Genomic DNA, 26,536 nt, shown 5'->3' with positions numbered 1-26,536 from the left:
GCCTTCATTAAATCCAGACGTTTTTCTCTTGCCATGCACACATGCAACGCTGGTGTGAACACACCCACACAATACTGTCAACATTCCACATTACAAGGTTCATTTAGGTACGAAGCTGTGTAAACATACTTTGTTACTGCAGAACAGTGTGCACTGTCTTATGTGACACATAAACACAGCCACGGATCACATTCCAAGTCGAACTGATTAGAATGGTTCAAAACAGTGGTGCGGCGTAGGGACTCTGAAATAATTCCAGTAAACATGAAATACTTCAGTCTCGGAGGCTTGACGGCATCGCGGCAGCTTCTATAACATAGAGAACCTTTTTATATGATCCTCACACACATACACACACCAGCGCCTGGGTGAACTGTCATAGTCAGCTGCCTTTTAAAATGTCTCAAAGCAACCTTATCTTTCACCTTGACTTCTGAGACATGCAGACAGGTGCTGTGTTCAGAGAGAGGGAGAGAGAGAGCGAGAGAGAGAGGGAGGGTGGTAGAGATGGAGGAAGAGAGTTCCGTCAGCAGAGAGAGAGCGCACTCTGCGTGGCAGGGGTGCTGGCACACCCGTGGCCCATTGTAACACCATTTAAACCCAGTGTAAGGTTAGGCTAGGCTAGGCAGCACCGCACACCAGCCAGAGTGCACGGGCCTGCAGACGTCCGGCTCTGCCGCTTTAAGAGTGGAGAGTAGCGGAGTGGCCAGAGCAAGGCTGTCCCGTCCCAGCAGATTTGCTCCTGGTAATAGTACATATGCTCTGCTGAAAGAGGGTATATAGCTACATATTGATGATTTTACAGTAGGTGGTTTTTAATTTACTTGCCTTTGGTCTTTAAACCACATGTTATTCCCCCGAGTTGCCTTGTTGTAGCCGACTCGCTGCCACTTCTCATTGCAAGGTTGAGTCGCCTCGTCTGCGTGCTGCTCACACCCACCCCATACACACGCGCACACACACGCACACACACACACGCTGCTCCTCTCCACAGCAGGTCGTCACACTTGGCTCCATCCCATCACAGTCCGTCTCTCTCTCCATTTATGTATTTTTTTTTTTTTTTCATTTTACCTCAGCCGACACCCCCACCCCTCCTCCTCCTCCTCACCTCTCCCCCTCTTCCTCCTCCTCCTCCTTGTCCTCCCCTCTCCCTTCTTCTCCTATGGATTTCATTTCATGCGCCCTCCCTCCCTCCTGCCTCCCTTCCCGTACCCTTCAGTAATGAGCTGAGTTAGTTATACAAGTTTACAAGCAGGTGGCTTCTCTTTCATTCCTCCCCCTTCTCCCCTTTTTTCAATGAACCTGTCTAAGAGGAGCAACCTTTTTTGAAAGAGTTGTGGAACATTTATATATTTTCTCTCTCTCTCTCTCTCTCTCTGTCTCTCTCTCTCCTTTGCACTCCTAATTATGAAGTAAATGAGTAGTGACTGGGGTAATGTCTTCGTCTTCAGGTGTCTGCACCGTGGAAAACTGCGGAGACTTTATAAACTCTCCTCATTAACCTCATCACATACAGTAACTTGATAAAAGCCCACTAATGATACCTCCACTGATCGCCATGCAGGCCTTCACATGGAGTTTGGAAGTGGTGCTGAGGATCTCATTGCTGTTCATTAGCAAGGGATCCTGTTTTTTGTTGTTTAGAAAATTCACCCCCATCAGATGGTATTCGAGTGAAGCGTTCCTGGCTACCTGCTCTATCCTCAGCAAGGACTGGTGTTGTTAGAGCACTCAGTGGAGCTAGAGAAAGAAAGAGAGAGGGAGAGGAGGAGGAGGAGGAAGGGGTTGGAATAGCATTTGAGCGGTATTTAGATGTACAAAAGAACAGTGTCATCTGTAGTTCTTTTTTTTCTTTTGAGTGTTTATGAGCGGGTGATTGCCGTGATGAATCATTTATGGGGTGAAATCGAATACGGTTGCATTATTGTGCCGCTGTTTATGCATGCAAGTTTCCATCATGAAACAAATTGATCCTCCATCATTCCTATTAACTGCTAGGCTCTCTAACGGCTCTCTCTCCTCCTCAAAATGTCCCCAGACACATATTTGTGTGTTGTTTACTTATCGAAGAGTTAGGGCCCGTGCCTTTGCAGGAGTACCGTCCCTGTGTGTTTGTATGTGTGTGTATGTGTGTGCGTGTGCGTGCGTGCGTGTGTGCGTGCGTGCGTGCGTGTGTGTGTGTGTGTGTGTGTGTGTGTGTTTGTGCCCACGTGGTCAGAAGGCAGGGTCCCACAGGATCACTCATTAATGTGCAACTTTATTCCTCTCCTCTTGGCCCATCAGTGTTTTTCAGAAGAGCTGGTAGGGATTAGTGAACCCAGGGAAGGGAATGGTGTGTGTGTGTGTGTGTGTGTGTGTGTGTGAGGGAGTGCAACTGAATTATGAAACAGGTAATGCTTTTCGGCTCAAGATGTGATTTCAATTTGCCATTCCAGGAGGGAAGAAACTATTTAAAACATTTGAAAGTGCTTTAATGTGTGTGCAGATTGTAGGCAGGAGATGGGGTGACCCAGCAGAAACGCTGGGCTAAGTGTGTTAGCATGGCTGCATGGCTCATAATGGCAGGGAGCTGAGGCCTGGAGCGGACCTTATGAACTCCGCCAGTGCCCAGAGTCACTGGGCACTCAGCACGGGGCTGTTTACCTCCCCACAAGATTGAAGCATGCAGGTATGGCCTCTCCTTCACATTTAAAAACACAGCATGGGAATGATGCACTTCGGTGTTCCATTTTGAATTTTAGCATATTACATGGCCTAGATTTCAGAGACTTGTGCATTATTCTTTCAGGTATTTCTCTCCCCCCCCAAAGCACAGAGCGTTCATATCCAACAGACGACTCTGCTACTCGTAAGGGAGAGGCTGTTTATCAAATGAGAAATGTATTCCCACACATTTTAGGCCTCAAAGATCAATAAGTTCCCCTCGGAACATGTAATGAAAACTCTGGAATAATAGTGTTTACATACTGAACTTATAAGGCCATCTTTGCAGGGATGGGTGGGGGGAAAGCAATATGTTTGCTAAAAACGTACCCATGGATACAATGTGGATATTAAATTCAATGGCTCTTTTTCTTTCATAACAAGGCCACAACAAACAAAAAATAGGGGGCTGTAGAGAAACTGAAAAAAACTGGCACCACTGGCAGACGCAGATGGAAAAGCTTCAATGTCAGAGACGCACATCCCATCTCAGTGGTTGACTTTCAATAAATCAGTCCTTGAGTGATTAATTGAAGTCTATGATTGCAGGTTTTGTTCCCCTCCCCCCACCTTACCCCCTTGAGAACAGGCAGATGTGGTAGTGTGGTGTGGCGCTGTTGGGAGGCTCGGGGTGGCTGGAATTAATCAATGTTGACCGAGGGTTTTGGCCACACAACCACAGTTTGATCCATTAGAGCATGGCAGCTGCAGTCCACACACCCTGGCTGGTCTGCGGGGCTCTAATTGCAAGTGGTAAGCAAGCACGCTTCGTAATGGCCTCCTCCACCCACAGAACAGCCCCCAGACGCCTGCTTTCTTCTGCTCCTCGGCACACTTTGAAGTGACAGTCTCTTGCCGACTGCCAGGGACCGTAATGGAGTGTGCGTGTTTTTTTTTTTTTTTTTTTTCTTACCGATATTAACCCTTCACACTCCTGACTGGGCCCTGTGTCAATAGCATCTAGCACCCACACACAAAGGTGAAATCTCCTCACCACCTCTGTGTGGACTGGGAATGGCTTCAGAAGCAAGAACCACCAAACCACACACACACACACACACACACACACACACACACACACACACACAATACAACATTTACAGCGCACCTGACACAGACAGGTGTTCTGCTGATTGTGTAAAGGCATCCCTTAACTCGTCCTTACTGGCCTTGCGCGCGTGAGTGTGAGAAGTAAACCAAGTTACCAGCGAGAGTTGTAGCACATGTTGGCATTTCATGTAGCCCACATCCTAAATAAACTTAAAAGGCTTATTAACGTGAATGAAAGTAGGCTATAAAGATAAATTCTAAGTGGTTTGTAATAGAATTGGACCTAAATTGTGAAATACTGTATATCGTGAACTTTGAATAGTCAGTTGGAGAAGTAAACAAAGTTACCAACGAGAGTTGCAGTACAGTTGAGAGGCTGATTTGTAGCCTAAACGGTCATGAAAATTAAATACTCAGCTGGTTAACAAAGTTAACAGCGAGAGTTGCGGCACAGGTGAATGGCAGATTTGTTTTTGTGGGGGGATTAAGAGGAAGTAACTAGGAATCAGAGACATGGCAATAATCCAGCAAAAGGTAATGTGAAGAGATTTATTTTCAATCAAAGGAGCTCTACTGCTCAGACCTTTCTTGATACTGCAGCTGGTCCTCTTGTCTATGTTTTTTGCTTCTTGGACAGTGTGCAGTCGGTGGCGATAGCCTCTCTAGAAGAAGAAGGCAACAAGTATCACACTGGCAAGCGCAAGTATACTAAATGCCTATAGCACTTAGGTGTCGCCACACATTGCGTGTGCAGTGACCAATGTGTCAAGTATATGACAAACTTAACCTCTGTCCATGAGAAAGGGAGCAGTGGGCCCTGCACAGTGCGTACAGCCAGCCAGGTGTCCTGACCTAGCCTCTTATACTGAAGTGGACACCATCCTGTCCTTCTCTGTTTACCTCACCTAGTCTGGCAGCCCTGCGAGAGTCCTTGAATCCCCCCAGGGACGGAGCGTGGGTGGTACTGGGGGAACGTTTAACAAGCTCCTGCCCCCTGTGGTGAATTTGCATTATTCGACTTTAAATGTCCCAAAAGGTGTTCCGCCGTGTGGTGTTTCCACTCTTCTCCCCCTGGCAAGAGCCCTCGATGGCACAACTGTCTCCTGGCACATCCCTTTGAAATAATAAGTGCCTGAGTAATTGCTGGGCAGACAGAATTTCATACATGACTTCCTCACCTTGGGAGCGACTCAAACTTTAGAGGGCTACATTTATACAACTTGAATGCATTTTTAATGGGAGGGTGGTAAAAGTGTTGTGGCATTATTCAGCACAGGGAAGAGAGCAGCGGTGGTGCGAGCAGTCCTACTGGTTACCTTCCGCCATGGGCCATAAAATGGCAGATAAGATTGCTGGCCCTTTATCAGACGCTGAAAAGATCTCGTTTGAGAATGGATGGATTTCCTCCTTTGTTGAAATGCTAATGTAATCTGCGCATGAGAAATTGAAGTGAATTCACATATACATGTAGATGCATTCATTGGGCGAAGGTCACCGCGCGAGCGGTGCTTGTTGCGAAACTCCCCTAAGTGCATGGAGAGTGTTTGTTGCGGCGTGTGGCAGGCAGGTGCGGAGATGAGGGACCTGAAACAATCCGGCGCTCAAGGCCGAGCCCAACGCCTGACTGACAGCGGGAGGACGAGCTGATTGGCTAGAAGCGGGTCACACACTTCCCTTTCCTCTCTCTATCAGACGCCTTATTGGTCCCACTGATCCCTCTCCCCCTCTCAGAGTCTCCAGGGCCTCAGCGGTAACCCTGCATAACGAGGGTTAGGAGCGATGGGCTCTTTAGACTTTTATATACCTGCATTTTTTTCTCTCTTCTTCCACCTCCCTCCCTCCTTGCTCTCTCTCTCTCTCCCTCCCTCCTTGGTCCCTCTCTCTCTCTCTCCTTCCTTGGTCGCGTTTGAGGCAGGGCTGTCGACAGCTCACCTTCCGAAGCAGTAATCTCACTATGCTAGCAAAAGCAGCCGAGTGTTGGAAACAAGTTGCCTTCTGTAATACCGCGGAAACTCTGCCAGTTTTCACGTCTCAAAATAAGCAGTAATGAATTTAATTAGAAAGCTGTTGCATATCTCTGTGATACATTTCTTTTAATTAACCCCATGTGAATAAATTAAAAATAATAGGGGGGTGAAAAGTGTGGAAAAACACACACACACACACACACACACACCCTAATGCAGTTATCTGCTAATTGGGATTGCGTCTGCAGCCAAACCACAGCGAGTAACGGGCACCAGGAGCTAACAATGTGCTCAGTAAGCCTCTCGGCCTCCTCCTCCTCCTCCTCCTCCTCCAACACACACACTAACACACACACACACACACACACACCACAAAAAGGGCCTTGGGCCTCGACGCTGACTTCAAGTGTAAGAAATGCCGGTCTGACGTGATGGAAATGACCAGTGGGCTGGAGAAAGGGTGGCCTGTTCCAGGCGGCTCTGCTGAGACTCCCCACGCCGTGGTTGAAGTCGGGCCAGTGTTATTGCAGGACTAATGCGGCCGCCTCATTTGGAGCGGATCAGGAGTAATTACCGTGGGGGTGCTGGGTGGTGGTGGGGGGGCTGCTGACCGCAGGGGTCAGCACACTTGTAACATGTGAAAAGAGCAATTATTCCTGGAGACAAAAACCCTCCCTTATCCGGGCACTGCCAGGGTCAGTGCAAGGGACGCAGCGGTAGCGGCTGCACTCGTTTCAGCGGGGCTTATTAGCGCCGGGCCCGGGCTGCAAAGTTTGCGAAAGTGCATCTCGTTAATGAACAGCCTCCTTCCTCGGCTGCCTGCCCGTCCTGCAATCCCTTCCACCCTGCTCTCTACACACCTCTCCCTCTGTCTCTCTTTTCTTTTCTCTCCTCTACCCCTTCCTCTCTTTCTCTCTTTTCTTCTCTCTCCTCTCTTTCTTTCCTTCTCTCTCCTCCCTCCCTTTCTTTCTTTCTTTCTTTCTTTCTTTCTCTCTTTTCTTTTCTCCTCTCTCCCCCTTTCTCTTTCTCTCTTTCCTTCTCTCTCCTCCCTCCCTCTCTTTTTCTATTTCCTTCTCTCTCTCCTCTCTTTCTCTCTTTATCTCTTTCCTTTCCTCTCCTCTCCCCTTCTCCCCCCACCTCACTTTTCAGAGGTGTTAATTATGTCATAATCCGAGCATGCAAACCGAGAGCTTGTGCAAACAGCCCGGCATTCATACACAACAGCCTGGAAACATGACATACGTGATCACACACACAGAAATAGCCGAATTAATCACAACATGCCTAATGCACACTAAATATGACACGCAACCTCATTATCTCTGTCTCCTCATCTGTGAATACTTACTCAACACTCTCTCTCTCTCTCTCTCTCTCTCTCTCTCTCTCTCTCTCTCTCTCTCTGTATCTCTCTCCCTTGAGTGCAACACTGCACACGCGAGAGACACCAGCTTGTCTGTGGCGGTGTTGCTCGTCATTTTAAATCCTCTTCTCCTTGCCTTCATTTGTCTGCCTTTGGGGCAGGCATGTTCCACCTGATATTATGATGACCAGATGTCTTGTGCTTTTGTCTTGGGCGGCAGAGGAGAATCAGCGTCTACAGGCTCAATTACTGTAATGATGTGAGCTGATTGAGAGCGGCTGATTCGCGCAGACAATGGCGGGACATCTGCCTGGGCTTCCCCATTAACCTCTGTGCTGGCCGCTCCTGCTCCGTGACAAATACCATTCAGGATTGCCATGGACACAGCGTTTTACGACACGGGCATTGACATACACACACACACACACACACACACACACACACACACACACACACACACACACACACACACGAGAAACGACTTGCGATTCATAAGAGTGCAAGTCCACCCGTGAAGTGAAGTGTTTTTTTATGATATATTTCATATGCTATTGGCCATGCATTCATTGACTGGGAAACACTGTCTGGGGGATTTAGCATATGCAATGTGATTTCAATTCTTTTTGTCATCAAAGTCTGCAGAGTTTAAAAGGAGAACAAAGTCCTGTGGGAATTCAGCATTGCTTCTTTCAAAGAGACGGTTGCACCAATTTTTTTTTTGTAAACCGCTGGTTTACTTGCTGAGTTTTTCTTCTTCCCTCACTCCTCTTAATTACCATTAGACTGCGAGAGGGAGAGAGAGAGGGAGAGGTCAGCATTTGGCCATAACAACCACGATGCCATCCATGTGCTCAGATGTCAGTCGGCTCGGTCTGTTATTCCCATACATCTGTGTCTCAATCCTCTCTCTGCCGCTGCCTCTGCTGCTGTTTCTCACGGCCCTCAGGGTCGTTTGCACATGTCGTAAAATGTCATAATTACCGCTGTCTGCAGGACATAAGCACCCGCGCCTGTGACCGCTCTCGAGCCTTGTGGGCTGTCCCCGTGCGCGGGCGTCTTGTTTATCACGGCGTAATTAGATGGTTGGGCCTGTCTGATGTCTTTCACAGGAGGACCTCCGAGTGCCTGGATAGGAGGGTGGAGTAGGGTGGGGGCAACTCGCGAGCAAAGATGCTGCGCACCGTACACAATGAGGGCACATCTTGATTTTTTTTCTCTGCAAATTTGTCCCTTGAGTGCTGTGGGGATATCAGTCAGACACACACACATACACACACTCTCTCTCTCTCTCTCTCTCTCGCTCTCTCTCTCTCTCTCTCTCTCTCTCTCACACACACACACACACATTGTCCTCGGAGTGCTGTGGTGATGCCTGCCCGTTATTTACAGCAGTTCAGGGGGATAATTACTGGAGGCCCAGTGCAGAGATCCACTAGGCCCAGCCTACCAATCAGTGCCTGTGGAGATACACTAGGCCCAGCCTACCTATCAATGCCAGTGTAGAGATCCACTAGGCCCAGCCTACCTATCAATGCCAGTGTAGAGATCCACTAGGCCCAGCCTGCCTCTCTCAACACTAGTCATGCAAACAGAAGGCATGCAGAGCAGAGATCAACCAGGTCTAGGCTGCCTCTCAATGCCAGTCAGGCAAGTAGCGGGCACGGCGCTGTCAGCAGAAGGCCCTAACCCCCTCCTGCCCCCTGCCCCTTACCCCTCCACATGCCAACCCACAGCCCATCAAGGTGTCACTCCCGGCTAATTGATCAGATCGATTTAATTACGTAGTGTGACCTTGTGCTAGAATGCAAAGGAGAGCAGCTCATTTCAATGCCGCCCCAAAACCGTCGTCTGAAAGATTAGAACCCAACGCGGTGCCATGTAACTTAGAGGGAAAAAGAGATGGGAGGGAGGGGGGTTCTTCAGTGTCCCTAGCCCTCCCTGTCAACCCCCCCCCCCCCTTCTTTTTTTTTAATCTGCACACACATTGGTTTGCCATGCCGCCGACGTGATAATTGTGCTGTAAAGCTTTAAAACGATTCCTTGAGAGCACAAAGCTGTTCTACCCCCACCCCTCTCTCCCTGACTCCTTTAAACCTTAAATACATCAAAAGGGTTACCACATTGATTTGTTTTTTTGATAGCTGCAAAATGGAACTTGAAATAGGCCTACATGGAAATTGGATGCTATCTCAGTAATGGAAAGAACATGGTCTGACAGTTTCGAATGCACACACATGTAACTGTACATATTCCTAAGTGATAAGGCCTTTGAGAAGAAGAGGAAGGGCATAGGGGGGTTGGGGGGCAGATGACAGGCTGGGCTCAGAGTATTAATGGCAAATGATTAAATGATTTCCCCCATGCACCCCCCCCCTCCCAAACACAAACACACCCGCCCTTCCTTCCTTTAGGAAGATGTTTGGCAAGACGAGAGCACCCTCTTTAAAGCAAAGAGAAAGCATCCCCTCTTAGAATATGAATCATGGCCGGTCGAGGGAAGCTTTTTGCAGCGGTGGCGGTGGCGAGCGAATGACACAGGAAGGTCACCTGCTCCTGCTCCTGGATCTGTTAAATGGATTGGATTAAGTGGGCGCTGTCTCTCCAGCGGCTGTTTCCTTCCATAATGTTACTTTTGTTCTTGCGAGGTGGCAGAGCACGGAAGGCAGGCCGCTCTGGAGGACCAGCCGGTGCAGGAGAGGTGTGTGTGTGTGTGTGTGTGTGTGTGTGTGTGTGTGTGTGTGTGTGGTGCACAGCCGGTGCAGGAGAGGTGTGTGTGTGTGTGTGGTGCACGGCCACAGCGTGGTGACAGATGCACTCCTCTAAAGCACAAAAATAAATAAAGATAGAAATAAGAGGGGACGTCTCCCCACATTAGAGACTCAAAGTGCTTACTGTGTGGCATCACTTATTCTGTAACTGCCTTTTGGTCCAAGAATGTGTTATAACTACTGGGGATTTTGTGTTTGTGTGTGTGTGTGTGTGTACATGTGGATCAGCTCTGTTCAAATCCAGGTCTCCCTCAAGTGTGACTCCGGCTGCCTACTGGCCCAGAGAGACTGCAACAGAGCAGGAGAGGAGAGAGAAGAGAGAGAGAGGAGAGGGGAGGAGAGGAGAGGAGTGAGAGGAGAAGAGAGAGGGGAGACATGAGGAGAGGAGAAGCTCGCTGTGGCTGCAGACACCTCACAAATCTGGGTTAGGGAAAGAGACGAGTCTTCTGTATAAAAAACACACACACACACACACACACACACACACACACACACACGGCTTGGCTTAAAAGATTGCTGAAGGATCCAAGAAAACTGAGAGAGAGAAAGGGAGAGTGAGGGAGAGAGAGAAAGAGAGCGAGAGAGAGAGACCACTCGGCTGCCAGTTGAAAGAAAGGGTTAAGCTCTCTCTTTTGCTAACTTGGTGTAAAACACACACGCACATTGTTAAGGGGCTGGTGAGTGTGTGTGTGTGTGTGTGTGTGTGTGTGTGTGTGTGTGTGTGTCGGGTGGGGGGTCTAAACCAATTACGCCTGGTTCTCTGGAGGTGGGGGGAACGACCTTTGTGTATAATTAGTTCTCTTATTTAAAGCAAAGATTTTGAATAGAATAACTAATTAGCTGTCATAAAAGGCAAATTAAAGATTTTTGCCTGATCCCTAAGGGAATTGAAGGAAGGCCGATTCCCCTGCCGTGTGTGTGTGTGTGGTGTGTGTGTGTGTGTGTGTGTGTGTGTGCACGCAAGCAAGCACAGCAATGTAGAGACACACTTTTTCTCACTTTTACTCTCACAGTTTCTCACACACACACACACACACACACACACACACACACACACACACACACACATACATACATACATACACACACACACACACACACACACACACCGGCTGACACTCTTTCTCCTCATTAAGACTGTTTTTAGTTCTGCAAGAAGCTTGACAGGAGAGCACTGTTGGCGTACCTGCAGAGAGATCCTCTAACAAGGCATGAAATGCAGGTAGAAAAAGACCGCCCTCAGCTAGTGTGGCTTCAATTTGAAGCTTTTTAGCTTCATTTACACCGAGCATTGGTATTTATAGCGAGTTTTGTGATCCTAATGTGTCGGCTTCAAGGGGCCTCCTTTTTTTTTTGGAGGAAGGAGTGGAGGAGAGAGAGAGAGGGAGCGAGAGAGAGAGAGAGAGAGAGAGAGAGAAAGGAGGTGGGGGGTGGGGGGGTCTGGAGAGAGAAGGCAGGAAAACTAATTGATGGCTCCCATCAGCAGCCCTGGACCAATTAGCCTCCCTTTTCCCACTTCTGATAAAGAAATAGGATGGCTGAATACCGCCAGGACCCTCGCTCTCTTCCAAACTATAAATTTAACTAACAAGCTCGCTCTCGCTTTTAAAAGGGGAAATGCTAATTATATTACATTCATGGTATTACTGATGTGTGGATAGCCAGAAATTACTGAACAAATCTGGATCCAATAAAGTCAGGTGTGTGTGTGTGTGTGTGTGTGTGTGTGTGTGTGTGTGTGTGTGTGTGTGTGTGTATGTGTGTGTCTCTGTGTGTGTGTGTGTGTGTGTGTGTGAGAAAGGGGGGGGGCTGAACTTATATGCCTGTCAGAATAAGAGAGAAAGGTAGGAAAAACTTCTTTGATATTCTCAAGAACAAAGTTCTGTGTGAGAGAGAAGGGCTTTGAGGTGTTTTGAGGCTTGATGAATACAAATGTGGCATGTGCCCAGAGAGGAGTCAGAGGTGTTGGCTAATCGGACTGCCTTCAGACCTGACATCTGCAGACCGACTAACAGCCAGTCATCTTTAACAGTAGCACCATACTGTGCTGGTGAACTGCTCACATGTTGTTAATGCACCATTCAGCATTCGTATTAAAGTAACAATGCTGAATAAAAAATATAAGGTTAGAAAGAAATATGACATGGCATTAGATATGCTGACCTACATGTGTGTGTTTCTGCATGGTATGATATATTTCTACACTGTATCGTAACACCCCCAATTATCACCACTTTTTTCGGAAATTCTAAAACAAAGATGTTTTTTAACACTTCAAAATAACATTTGCTAAATGAACCTTACATTTTTCAGTAGCCATAGATGTGTAGATTTGAACAAAATCTGGTTCGGTTCTTAACAGGAATTTACTGCCTGAAATATCCGATTTTGTTTACCACGCTCAAAGTTATAGTGCTGGCCTGATGGGTCATTTTATTTACACCGTTTCAACGGGCACATGAACGGTTAGACCGAGAATTCTCGCCATGAAATTAAAATTCACTGGAGCTCCAAGCGGATGTGTACACGCAGCCTTACAACACTGTTTACAGCTCTTCGAGTCACTGTAAAATGTCATTTTTGGTACATAGCTAATTTAGTGCTTGCGTTTCTTTAGGAGTCCGCCGTCTTGGTTTGTATAGAAATGGATATTAAGTGACACATACACGCAAGACGGCGGAAATACGGGACCGACGGTAATAGGGGGAGTTCCGATATCATTTTTACGTGTGTATTTCTGTCTCTCTGTCTTTCACCAGGTATTTGCAGTGGTGGTGGCACTGAATGGGCCCGATGTTTCTCTTTGTCTTTTTTGAGAACGAGAGAGAGAGAGAGAGAGAGAGGGAGGGAGGGAGGGAGGGAGGGAGAGAGAGAGGGGGAGAGCAAGAGTGAAATGTGTTTTGAAAGCAGAGAGGCAAGTGACGTTAGGCGCTGCTGTGTGTTCTATTAGTCAGATCAATAGCTCAGTGTGTGGGAGAGTGTCTTAAGAGCTGCTGGCCGAGGCTTTCAGCTGTGCCAGACCTGTTAGTGTGGCAGAGGGGTGCCCTGCCGCGCCGCGCTGGCCAGTGCCGCTACCGCGCTGGGCTAGGCAGCCTTGGTCAGCGGTGGCCCGGGGGCAGCTTTTAGCCCAAACACAAATGTCAGGCACAGATAGACTATTAGTGTTCAGTGCAGTTATTAAATGGACTTTATTTGTCCTTTAGGAGGCTAAGAGGCACACTTTAAGGAGAGGCCATGTGACAGCAGGGCAATTTGCGTGTGTGTAACCAAACCCGCACACCACACACACACACACACACACACACACACACACACACACACACACACACACACACACATTCAATATGTGTTAAATGAATGGAAGCGATGTGATGTAAAATGTATGAGAGAGAGAGAGAGAGAGAGAGAGAGAGAGAGAGAGAGAGAGAGAGAGAGAGAGAGTACTCTGAAAGGTACTTAGGCAATAATGTACCTCACAGGGGGCTGAGAGCAACCTTCTTGTGGTCAACAGTGTTTTAAAAGGTTAATGTTAATCTATACCAAACAAAGCCCATGAGGCACTTCCATCATCCACTCCTGACCAGCACCAAGCCAAGGGCCCAGACTGCTAGCGCGCTCAGCCCAGAGGAGCGGTCTGCTTTCGGCCGCTCACAGACACAATTTCCCCTCAAGATTTGTTTTTGTTGTCTCTTAACCCTGGACTCTTTAACTCCAGCTCCTGCGTACATGTTTAGAGGGTGCGGAGAAATAGAGGGGGGAGGGGTTGTGGGGGACCGTGTCCAAAGTGACCTGTGTGTGTGTGTGTGTGTGTGTGTGTGTGTGTGTGCGGCTGCCTATCTCTATGCAGTGCTGTTAGCCGCGGCATGCTAATGCATATGAATCAGACGTGGCGTGGCTCTGGAGGCTGTTGGCCTTATAAAAAAAAAACGGGAAGAAACACGTTGAGCATGAGCGAGGGGGTGGGGGTTGTATGGGGGGACACGAGCAAAACATGAACATGAAAAGTCGGTGGTGTACTTGGGCAGTAAATCACGGCGGGCCGCTTGTCTCCTTATCGCTGCAGGTGTGCCGATGCTCTCTGTCCAGCCCAAAGGGAAACAGAAGGGGTGCGCTGGCTGCAATCGCAAGATTAAAGACCGCTACCTGCTCAAGGCCCTGGACAAATACTGGCACGAGGACTGTCTGAAATGTGCCTGCTGCGACTGCCGCCTCGGGGAGGTGGGCTCCACCCTCTACACAAAAGCCAACCTCATCCTCTGTCGCAGAGACTACCTGAGGTAAGGGGACCCACCACCTCTCTCTCTCTCTCTCTCTCTCTCTCTCTCTCTCTCTCTCTCTCTCTCTCTCTCTCTCTCTCCTATTCTTTTCTTGCTCTCTCATTCTCTTCCTTCTCTCTCATGCACACACACACACACACACACACACACACACACACACACTTGTGCGCTTTTGACACCCAGGTCTTCATGACATTAGTAAAAATGTACTGCACTCACTTTCTTCAGATGCTGCCAGTCTGGATATTTGAACTCCAACTGGTTTCTTTGTGAGTTTTGGAGAAATAGAGAGAGAGAGAGAGAGAGAGAGAGCTGCTGTCATGTAGTGTAGTGAAATAAGAGATGGGGAAAGTCAGTGTGTGTGAGATGCCGTCGGAGAGGCTGCTAATTCTCCAGGGCTTGTTTTAGGGTGGACCCAGCACATGTTCCCGCCACATTATGGCGCTTTGCCGTAAACTGAACTCCATTTGTGTCAATTAAGAAGGAATGCCTGGCAGCCTGAGCAGATAGCTCCAAGTTGCGTGTGTGTTTTGGTTGGTTGGTTGTTTGCGTTTTGGTTAGTTAACATTTTTTTGTATGTTTACATGAACACGGAGCCCTGCCTCCTACCAGACCATCAGTAAGTGGCAGCTAGTGGCAGATAAGGAGGGAGGGAGAGAAAGGAGGAGAGGAAAAGAGCAGCAGAGTGGGAGGGGTTGAAGAAGAGGAGGAAGAGAGAGAGGGAGAGAAGGAGCTCTTGCGACAGTGTGGTGTCAGCCTCCATGTCCTGGGCGCTGTGCTGTGCTGTACTGTTCCCCTCCACCCCCACCCCCCGTCTCTCTGCCATCTGCTTGCTAAATTAAACATGATTATTTCCTGGGCGTTAAGTCTCTCTCCCTGAGGGCTCCCAATAAGATCCAGTCATTTATTCCCTGAGACTGGGGGGGGGGGGGGGGGACGCAGTCCCACTGGCCTCTCCCCACCACCAACCACCCACCAGTGCACAGGTCCCAACACCACACTGGGCCTGGCCTGAAAGGGGAGCTGGGGGCTTAAGTTTGGTTGGATGGTGGTGTTGGTGGTGGTGATGGAGTGTGTGGGGGTGGGGGTTTAGCCATGCTGAAAAGGTCGCCCCCCCATCCATCATCTCCCAGGCTTAATGCCATTATGCCGCACCGGCCAGCCGGCTTCACCAGAGGCCTCATCTGCACGGCCGGCCGAGGCCATATGGGACAGTAGTGCTGCGGCCATGGAGCTCAGGTATCGGCAGCGGCCAACTGAAATCAACCGCAGCGCGTCCACCGTGCCAGGAGAAGTGCGTTTGACTCAATTAAACTGGAGAGAGACCAGTGCTCTCCACCCATCCTCATCCCCAGCAACCCCACCCCTCCATCCTCACCCCACTGCGCCCACCACCTTCCCCCAGCAGATTAATTTCACTGTCCATTATAAAGGCCACGACCCCAGCCTGAGCACCTGGGCCTTGTGGGTAAAAATGGGGATGTGTAAGAGGCTAACAGTGGCCACTGTGTCAGCGCTGAAAAAGCTCTCTTCAAAGAGAGAGAGAGAGGGGGTGAAGAGAGGAGGAGAGGAAGATGGAGAGAGACAGAAGAGGAGAGAAAAAGTGCAGAGAGGGGGAGAGAGAACAGTAAAAGGCAGTTGAGGAGTGGAGAGAGGGAAAGTGAGGCTAGAGAAAGAGAGGGAGAGAGAGAGAGTTGGAGAGAGAAAGGCTTCCTGTGTTTGTGCTCGGGCCCTGATGGCCTAATGAAATCTCTCCCACTCGTCAGCTCCTCAGCCAGAGACAAATGTGTGCCACTTAATGGCTGGAGATGCTTGAGATGAATTCTATTATGGAACAAATTAAAAACTTTCCCCACTCGCGCTGGGCTGGGAAAGAGGCTGCTGGGAAAGAGGCTGTTCAGCGGCGGCCTTTACAAAAGTAGGTGAGGCCGTCCACACTAACGCCGTCACCACTGCCCGCCCGCCTGACGGATGGAGGGGGGCAGAGTGAGTCACCACACCTGTTCTAATGAAGACCAGTCTTTCCTCTGAACACCCCCCCACACACACACACACACACATACACACACACACACACACACACACATACAAACACACGCACACACACACACACACACACGCATGCACACACACACACACACAGACACACACACACAGACACACAGACACACACACAGACACACACACACATATACACACATACACCACACACACACACACACACACACACACACACACACACACACGCACACGCCTCATACAGACAGGCACCTCATTAAAGACAAGCGGGTGGATCAAACGTACTTCCTTTATTTCTGTGGTATTGGAGCCCTGCCATGTGCACATTAATTATGAGAGCAGCTCTGTCTGTGTCTGTCCTTCAGGAGTGAGAGCAACATAATGAACGCGCACCCCCCTCCAGCTCTCTACTACCATTTCTCTCTTTCTCTTTCTCTTTCTCTCTCTCTCTCTTTGGACCCCCCACCGGTCCACCAAACGCGGCTCAGGCCCCAACCCCAACACACACACACACACACACACACACACACACACACACACACACACACATTTCAGGCCTCACAGCGTCACAACTTTCCCACTGCACTTGACATTCAGTTCATTCCATCAGGAGATGCTGGAGCCCTTTATTAGCAGTTTCCACACACTCCTTCATTATCGCGCAGAACAATAGATTAATTAGCCGTTTCCTTTTCCCCCTCTTTTTTCCCCTCGTCCCTCCGCCTCTCGTTGCTGGCAGAGGATCCAGTGACCTCGCCAGCGCAGGCGGACAAAGAGACCTGTGTGTGTCTGATGGCGCAGGACCCTGGGCCTGAAATCGTTTTCATCTTCAAACCCCATTGAATGTATTATATTACACTGGACATATCAGTCATCTCCTTATCAAAGAGATTTACATTTTTAATTGAAATTAATTTTTTTCCCCACCAAATAAGGGGGACATACTGTACAATGGGCGAAAAGGGCAGTCTAATTAAAGACGGCGATACCTTTTCATGAGGAGGCTATCAACGTGTAATTTACAGAGTTTGCTCATTTGGGGTGTTTGATGGGGAGACATTTAAGGCAAAACATGCCCTGCTTCTGGAAGTTTCTTTGAAGCACCTAAATGGGTGGAGGAGGCCTGGGCATTTACACAACTATTACAATGTCAATCACAGCTTAAATGTTGACACCTGAGCCTCTATCAAGGCAAAAAATATATTGAAATAATTTAAAACATGAATAGTTTTTTTTTTTTGTTGTTGAAAAAACGATCGTTTTCAGCGCATTCTGAAGAAAAACAAAATAAATAAAACAGCGAACTGTACACAAGCGATAGGCAATGTGAAAGCGGCGACGGCTTGCGAGCGCAGGTAGCATGAGAGCCTCTCCTGACTAGCTGGAGGATAATCGCTGGCGAACATGAAAGGCCGGGAGAGCTGTTGCTGGCTTCAGAAGATGTAGAGAGACGATGCTGTATGCAGTGTCTTCAAACGGGCTCGGAGAATACCTGTCCCTGAAGATGCTGTGGAAATCACTCCGCTACTTAGCAGGACACTTCGGTAGCGGAAACTTCTCCTTTTGTGTCCATTAGCGCACGCCTGAAAGCTCAGTAAAGGGCTTGTGTGTTCAAAGTGTTCTTTTTGCTCAGTAAAGGGTTTCGGAGTGTTCAAAGTGTTCTTTTTGAACCGTGTCTATGTTTATACGGTTCAAAGGAAATTCAGAAAATGAACAATAAGTGTATTGAGTAGAAATGAAAAGTCACTTATTAGGTGGCTATGTAACATACGCAGGAACAGTGTCATAGCAACAGTATAAACATTGATATATTTAATTTAACATTTTTTTCATTTTTTTTTCAAGTTGTTGGATCCCGATACCATCCACATTTTTAAAGTTATTACAAATATTAAATTAAAATACTCTAGGTATCTATAGAACCTCAATGTATGCAGTGGCCTTGTAGAACAAAACATGTGTTAAGATGCATGTTTGTAACATCAGTACCATATGTTACACAGCGTGCAAGCTGTGAAGTCGTCGAAAACTCCTAGGAATGCAGAAGTCCTTCAGCACACTCTCCAGAAAGTCACTTTAAATGGCCTTGTCGATATAATGGTTGGTTTAATTTTATCTTAAATTATACCGCCTCAAAATCCATGCCATCGTGTTTCACAGTTTGTGGCTGACCTTCCAAATGAGTGTCTGTAACCCCCTAATCCACTTAAATTAACCACCAAAGTCTCCATTTTGAGGCCGTCCTTCCCCACGTCTGAAAAGCCACCATAAAACTGACTGCTGCTTCACAGGAAAAAATGTGGACGACTGCAATATCAGTTATGAAGATGTGTAGCAGTCTCCCTTTAATAACCCGATTTAAAAGAGCACCACTTCACTCAAATTTTCTCTCTCTTTCTCTCTCTCTCTCTCTCTCTCAATCTCTCTTCTTTGCATACACACACACACACACACACACACACACACACACACACACACACACACACACACACACACACACACTATACACACTGACTGTATGCAAACACGTACAGGTCTGGATCTGCAATTATACATATCTTTCAAATGAAATAGGCAAGTGGGGAAGGGAAAAAAGTGGTGGGATTAGTTTGGATTGGATGCATTCGGGGATCCTGCGCACATGAAAATTTGGTGACATTCTCAGCATTCCGCAGCCATGGCCCCCTGTGCCCTTACTCAGCCAAAGTGTGCAGCCCAGCTCTTGTCCTTCCATTTCAAACAAACCTGCTCTCGCAGTGGCACTTAATCCCCCCTGCCCCACTGCATGTGTGTGACAAGCAGCGCTAGGATTACTCCGTGGCCTCCTGCTTCCTCAGAAGACACCATTCCTCACTGCGCCACGCCGCTCCACTTTTTGAAGTTAGTTCTCGTCAGTCAGTCATTTTAAAGTGTGAGTTGACAGTGGCATCTTGAAGTGTTCATCTTGAAGCACAAGTGAGCAGGACTGGTGAGTGGTGTGTGTGTGTGTGTGTGTGTGTGTGTGTGTGAGAAAGTGTGAAGTGTGTGAAATAGAGAGAGAAAGAGAGAGAGAGAGGGAGGGAGAGGGAGAGAGGGTCCGTTGTTCAGATCAAACAGTTTGGGGGTGAGACAGTGCAGGCCCATTGCTAAGTGACAGTAGAGAGTGAGATTAAGTTGGACCACCGGGTCGGCAAGGCCTCTGGCAGCGCAGCTGAAGCGCTCAGCTCCTGTGGTGAGGCCCCAGTGATTAGCACGCGGCTACAAGGCTACATAGAGCACCAGCAGCACAGGAGGTTAAATCTGGCCTGCACTGTATTACAGAGGGGCTGCACAGGCAGAGAACATAATACATTCCTCAAACAAACTGGAGAGGTGAAGCCGGTGGAAGGTTTCACTGGAGTGCTGCGGAGGGTCTTGGCAGTGGAGGTTCCTCTGTTGTGTAACGTGGGCGAGTGCTCCTTCACACAGCGCACTTTCGCTTACTCTGCACTAACTCAGGGCTCACAGCCTGACAACAATCATTTTAATAAGCAGCCCCCGTCTCTGCCTCTGCTTTTAGTTCCTCCTCTTCCTCCTCCTCCTCCTCCTCCTTCTTTGTCGCGAGGCAGCACCTTGTCTGGACACGCCACAGTCTCGGCAGAGTGTCAGAGGTCCAACGCAAACACATTTTTATTGGAACGTTAACCACTTCTAACAATGCCCCGCTTCAACACTTCGCCTATCGCCTGGAACAACGCTCTCTCAGCGTGCGCGTGCGTGTGAGTGCTACCTCAGCGTGGTGGTGGGGCAGGCCTTCATCGGGGCATCCGTGGCCTAATTAACGGCAGGGTCTGCCAGATAGATGCTGGAGAGCAGCAGAGAGAGGCTCAAATGGGGGGTTTGGGTCGGCGGTGGGGTGGGGGGAGCAACTTTCGACTCCTCTTCAATGACCGCACTAGCAACTTTTGGGGAAAGTGTTTAACATACTGTCAAAGAGGCAATCTGGGTGTCTCTTGATCCTGTCTTGCACGGCTTTCCTTTTTACACTTCGTTTTCTTTTTCTCCCTCTCTTTCTCTCTTTCTCTCCCTCGATTTCTCTCTTTCTCCCTCTCTTTCTCTCTCTATTTCTCTCCATCTCTCTCTCTCTCTCTCTCTCTCTCTCTCTCTCTCTTTCTCTCTCTCTTTCTCTCAGTCTCTTCCCACTTGGTCTCTTTGTGTTGCTGTTCAGTGGAATATATAAGTGTATCTGTGATTCAGAATCTCCAAATTAAACATGGGGGCAGGCACTTGGAAAATGGAAATGGAAATGTGGGGAAAGGGCTTTGGAATAGAAAGAGATCTGCACTACTGCCTCATTCTCTGTTTGTGACCTTGATGGTTTTGCTCCTATCTAATAAGCTTAAACAAACAGCTGAGAAATGTGAGGTTGTGTGTCTGTTCTGTGCACCATCGAACATCTAGTTACCTCTCCAAGGTTACATTCGCCCCCCCCTTATCCCTCTTTACTTTGGAGAGACAGGGAGAGAGAAAGGGAGAGAGAGGGAGTAAGGGAAGGAGAGAGAGAGCCTAGAACAGAGGCCATATCCTTGCAACAGGAATCTTTTGAACTTTGCCTACATTATAGAATATAGCCCTCTTGTGTAAAAAATCCATCTGGCTTTGGTTGGTGCACAGTCATTAGTTAGTTTGGATTTAAAAAAGAAAACTTTCAACAGTTCAATTGGTTGCCTCAGACCTGTTTTTGTTGCTTTTGCAATGTGCTAGGGGAAACTCTTTGAAGACGAGGATTAGAACCATGTGATCATTTTAATTAGATCATTAGCAAAGAATTAACATCTAGGTTTGTACCCTCATTAACAAAAAACACTGACTGCGTGCCAAGCTGGATTTTTGTGTTGCATTAGATGTTTCCAGACTTTTTGTGCTGTTCTGTCTGCTCACCTTTATTTCTTCATTTCTGTGTGTAGTTCAGTCTGATACCCTGATATGGGCTCTGCTGAAGCACGTGGGTAAAGTGTCTAATATAGGGATTCTGTGCTCTCTCACCCCCCCACCCACCCCTCTCTCTCGCTCTCTTTTGCTTTCCCTCTCTCTCAGGCTCTTTGGTACGACGGGGAACTGCGCAGCCTGCAGTAAACTCATCCCAGCCTTTGAAATGGTGATGAGAGCCAGAGATAATGTTTACCATTTGGACTGTTTCGCCTGTCAGCTTTGTAACCAGAGGTAAGGACAGTGTGTGTGTGTGTGTGTGTGTGTGTGTGTGTGTGTGTGTGTGTGTGTGTGTGTGAGAGAGAGAGAGAGAGAGATCACAACGTTGTGGCATGATTGCCTTTTTGAAATCCATAATGCCATGCTGAAATGCCCATTATCTCAAATGGATCCAGCCATCATCCAACCCCCTCTCCCACCCCCCTCAAAAACTCTTTTAAAATGTGGGAGCTTATTCGCACATGTCATTTCTATCAATGTCTAAAATGCCAAGAGATTTAATGTGCTGTTCTTTGTTCCCAAAAGCAAACTAGTCAGTAGCTTTGAATTAGCAACGCTCTGTTAATTATTTCCTATTGGGGACACACCCAGACTGTGTGTTTTTTCTGTACGTGTTTGTATTTGCGACTCGAACTGGGATTATAAGCTTCAGGGGGCCGACATTAGCTCATGGATCAAAAGTGATAGGGCTGCCAGGCCGGCACAGAGCTGATCTAATTCAACTCAGACTTTACCTTATTTCAGAAAGGTCTTCGCCACAGCCATGGCACAGCTAAAGGAGAAAACACACACACACACACACACGCACAGAGACACACTTCCTGAGCACTTCACAGATGCGTGTGTATGTGCGTGTGTGTCTCATTGAAAGCGCAAGAGGGTGGAATTAAACAGCCTGCAGACGTTTTTCAGAGGATCATCCCTGAAAACATTCCCAGAGCGCAGAAGAGTGTGACAGAGCTGAAACGAAGGGCCCTCAGAGTGTGACCCGCTCTCTCTGCAAAGCAAAGCAGCTGCCTCCGCTCCGATGTACACACACACACACTCTCAAACACACACACACACACACTCAAACATACACACATACACACACACACACACACACACACACACACACACACACAAACACAAAAACACACACACATACACAAGTGTATGTATGAATAAAAAAGAGGAGGCTAATCATGCATAACATATAAACAGAACGGTGTAAAAGACAGAAATGGCGTCTTTCTGTGCGGGAGAATGAGCTTTGAGAGCGAACATTGGGTTTGAGGAATGACCTCTGGAATGTAATCCCTTTACTTGAGCCCTCCAATAAAGTCCAGGCCTATTGACCTGGTACCGGCGCCGCTGTTTGCTCTCTGGGATCCAGCTCCTCAGACTCATGCCACGCAGGCAGAGACAGGGGGCATCACAGAGCGAGCGAGCGAGCGAGCGCACCGCTGTTTGGAGAGCGCTCTTTAGTGTCCTTAAAAGGCACTCCGAGATGAGCCGTGCTGCAGCGCAGACTGACAGCACGTCACGCTTTGCCTCCATTGTGTTCGTGGCAGGAGTCGAGGAGCAGAGCGAAAGTGGAGACGATGGGCACGCGCACGCACGTTTATTCCCCTGCCCTTCTCCTCCGCCTGCGACTCCGTGCTCGAACGTGTCAGAGGTAGTTCAGGAAGCCGCCTGCCGCAGTGCATCACTGGCTGCCGATGCCGATGCCGCCACTGCCACCACGGCATCCTGGCCAAGCTGGCACGAGCTGGTCAGGTCTCTCCTGTTAGGTGGTGCCCATTACCTGCCCGCGCTGCCAGCACACGGGTATGGTGCAGACTGATAAGCCGTGGAACAGTCCACAAAGCCTCCATCATCTCAGATCTGAGGCCAGATTAAATCTCGGCTTCATTTCATTTTAAGCGCCATTGAAAGAAAAAAGCCCCACCATATACGGGGGGCGTTTTAACTCTTAAATTGGCTTGAAATTTATAGTTAAAGGCCGGACAGAATTTTTCGCATGTTGGCATCGATTAGTAACAGTGCGGGGAGCTTGCCTGGTAGCACCGTTTCCTTGGAAACTGGTGTGGCGCTGGTGCCAGGTCTGGGAGCGGCAGAGTTGCTTTCACCGGGCGCCAGGGCTCTTGTTTACGCGCTTTTGAAACACCACAACCCCCAAAAGCCACGCCATCAAACTTCCCCACCCCCCATGCCAGACCCCCACCCCCCATGGCCTGACAGTGGCACCTTCGTGGTCACATTAGAATGCACTCTCCTAGCACATACCCCAACCCCCCAATACACACACACACGCACACCATGGTCTGCAATCAAAGCAGAGAATGGCTACTGCAATCAGCTCTAATTGGTGATCTGAACTGCTGCTTTCCTTGTGAGAAACATTCCAGACGGCATTAGCCAAGCTGACCATGCCAAGACTGGGACAGGGATGGACACTGGTGTGTGTGGGATCATGCTAAATGCCGTGCGTGTGTGTGTGTTTGCAGGTTTTGCGTGGGAGACAAGTTTTTCCTGAAGAACAACATGATTCTGTGTCAGATGGACTATGAGGAAGGACAGCTGAATGGGAGCTTCGAGACACAGGTCCAATAGCCAAGCCGAGTGGCCGGTGACAGCGGCATCCCTCTGTGCCCCCACACACACACACATATACCCTCATACTCTGAAGCACTCGTCTACACACACACAGTACAAAGATGCACTTCCACACACACACACACACACACACACACATACCCTGGCACACATAAGGTGTTTGGCTGCACTTGGAGAGGAAAGCGTCTGTCTGCTTGCCTGCAATACTTTTTACAGTAAACCCCCCGACGGTCCCTAAGGACTCCATTGTAAATGTACTTTTTGCCCCTTCCTTCCCCCAACACTGAGCAGTTACGAGTTTTGATGTACAGTTGTGCCTGCTTAGCTGAGCACTGTATCGCTTGTATGTTTTTTGTGATGTTTGTTTTGGGTTTTTGGTCCTCTCCCGCTTTCGGGTACAAAAAAAATAAGAAAATCAAAAGAAAGAAGGAAAAAACGTGGAGAGTTTGTACAGTCTGTTTTCTGTATATATAAACTGGAACATTTATTTTATGAAATTGTAATGCAATTTTATTACTAGTGTGAATTAAAGATTCTTAAATGTTCATAGTGAGTTTTTTTTTTTTTTTTCTGTTGTCCTCTGATCTCAGAAACCAAAGTTGTTTGAGGAGGCCAGCCCCTGCATTGATATGTAATTAACAACTCTGAAACGCTATGATGCTGTGGAAGCGTTTAAGAAGAATTTTGTAAAAGACAAGCATTAAAAAATAAAAATGACACTAATTTTAAGACATGTGGAAGAGTAATGATGGAATAAGATGTTTAACAAATTTAAATCAGATGATGGTTTTATTTGGAATAAAATAATCCCTTCTCCAAACTGTGTCGTGGTGATGAAACAAGCAGGTGTGTCGAGTGAACTGCTCTCTGGAGTTTTGAAAGGCAGTCAAGCCACTTTGGGTGAATCAGGCCTCTCTAATTGCCATCTGATTACAAGTTGAAGTTTGGCACAAAACAATACACATTAAGCTGCTCCAAAACACAAAAGCTATAATAATGTGATATTCATGTTTATATCTGTCCGTAACACCAGGTTGGAGGACTTCATCCAGAATATGTTCCATTACAGTAATATCAAATCTAAGTGATGTTAATATCATTAGCATTGGACATATTTTCTGGATAACTATTAAGTAAATACTAAGGTCTCCAATGAGAAGCTTATATAAGTCAGTAATAGCTTGGTAAGGATAAAGTAAAAGCATTAATTGCTTCTGGGCCCCTGTGCTGGGCTTATAACACTACCTACATTTCAAGGTAGACTATAAAGGCTCTGAAATCTAAATTACCTTGGATATAAGAAAAAAATGTGTTTGGGGAAAAAAACACAGCAGGTTGTAGTGTTTCGGGGGGTCCAAAGTTTGGTATTTTCAACAGAATTTTTGAATCTCACAGGAACACACAGGGACAAGAAGGATTGAAACTAGCTCCTCAAAGCCTTGGACTTGAATAGCTATTTTTTGTAAGTACAAAGAAGCTGCAATTAAGGGATTGCTACTGAGGTGACACAATCTTTTGTCACGTTACTTTTGATTTCCATCTGCTGGTGCTGGTAATTCGTGTGAGCTCTGAACCATGGGAGACCTGCATTGCCGGGGTATCTGCCATTTAAAGCAATTAGTTTCATTTATCACGGGGGGGGGAAAGATTGTGAAGAATCAGCTGGGGTCTTTGAGCATATTGAAATTCCATGTACAGATGTCCAATACACAGTCTACGAACAAGACACAAAGCACACTCCCTTAGTTTCATTCAACTAAAATGGGATCCTTTCATGTCGAATTTGCTGCAGAACTTCTACTACTTTTCTAAAGGGCTTTTAAACGTACTTTACACTTGAAAGGACACACAGTAATTAAAAAGAACAAACATTAACTTCATTCTGAACATTTTGTTGTGGAGGGTTGCCTTTAAAAAAAAATGAAAGGCAATCTGTTTCTGTCATGCTTTAAGTACACATTTATACTTCAAATCCAGATCTCCAAAGAATTCCCTCATCTAGACTATTAGGATCTGTCTGTAGTACAGTGCCAGCAGCCATCAGGAGAGCATGACATCAGATCTGAGATCTTACGCCAAATGGCTTAAATAACTCTCATGTCATCTGGCAATGAACGAAACCGCACAGTGTGTACAGAGCATGGTACACTGTCTCAACAGACCAAGGTGGACTGACTTCATGACTGGCACACACATGCAAGAATGCAAACACACGCACACTCACACACATAAACACACACACACACACACACACATACACACACACCCATACACACACACATACACACAGATGTGCACAGTGGCAATCAATGGAATCACAATAAAGGGCAGGCATACAATTGTGGCAATCAGCATAAGGAAATGAAAAGTGTGGATTGGTACAGGTGCAGAACTTGAATGCACGTGTGGTGCAAGAGGCCGAGGCTGTGACCACACATGTTAATGTTTCCGTGTGAGTGTGTGTGTGTGTGTGTGTGGTGTGTGTGTGTGTGTTTGTGTGTGTGTGTGTGTCGGTGGGTGGGTGTGTCAGTGGGTGGGTGGGAGTGTGTGTTGACACATTCAAAGCTGTCTGTCAAGGTTGTGGGAAAGGTGCAGAACAATTGGCAAATCATCATAAACTTTTAATGCTTCTTCCACCTGCATCACCCAGGCATTTACAGGCAACACATGGACACCACATGTCAACTGACCTTTCTCCATTTTACACAGGACACACACACACACACATACATACACACACACACACACACACACACACACACACACACAGACATACAGACACCCACAATTTCTTAGTTTTTAATGTGTGCATGCTGCAATTCTTCAGGAAAGTGTGACATT

At 47.6% G+C, this 26,536-nt stretch overlaps 1 protein-coding gene across 1 annotated transcript in view; it reads left to right on the top strand.

The window, feature by feature from the left end:
* The window catches only part of lmo1 (LIM domain only 1), a 29,471-nt gene extending 4,956 nt beyond the window's left edge, over window positions 1-24,515 (top strand). Inside the window, exons 2-4 of the mRNA XM_048263619.1 lie at window positions 13,918-14,131; window positions 21,206-21,331; window positions 23,587-24,515. Of these exons, the coding sequence (XP_048119576.1) occupies window positions 13,918-14,131; window positions 21,206-21,331; window positions 23,587-23,692 (446 nt within the window). The 3' untranslated portion in view covers window positions 23,693-24,515. The remainder of the gene's footprint in view (window positions 1-13,917; window positions 14,132-21,205; window positions 21,332-23,586) is intronic.
* Window positions 24,516-26,536: the final 2,021 nt, after the last annotated feature.

Source organism: Alosa alosa, chromosome 14 (genome assembly GCF_017589495.1).
Source record: "Alosa alosa isolate M-15738 ecotype Scorff River chromosome 14, AALO_Geno_1.1, whole genome shotgun sequence".
NCBI classification, from domain to species: Eukaryota; Metazoa; Chordata; class Actinopteri; order Clupeiformes; family Clupeidae; genus Alosa; species Alosa alosa.
The sequence above is the reverse complement of the archived record's forward strand: the minus strand, read 5'-3'. Positions and strand labels throughout refer to the sequence as shown.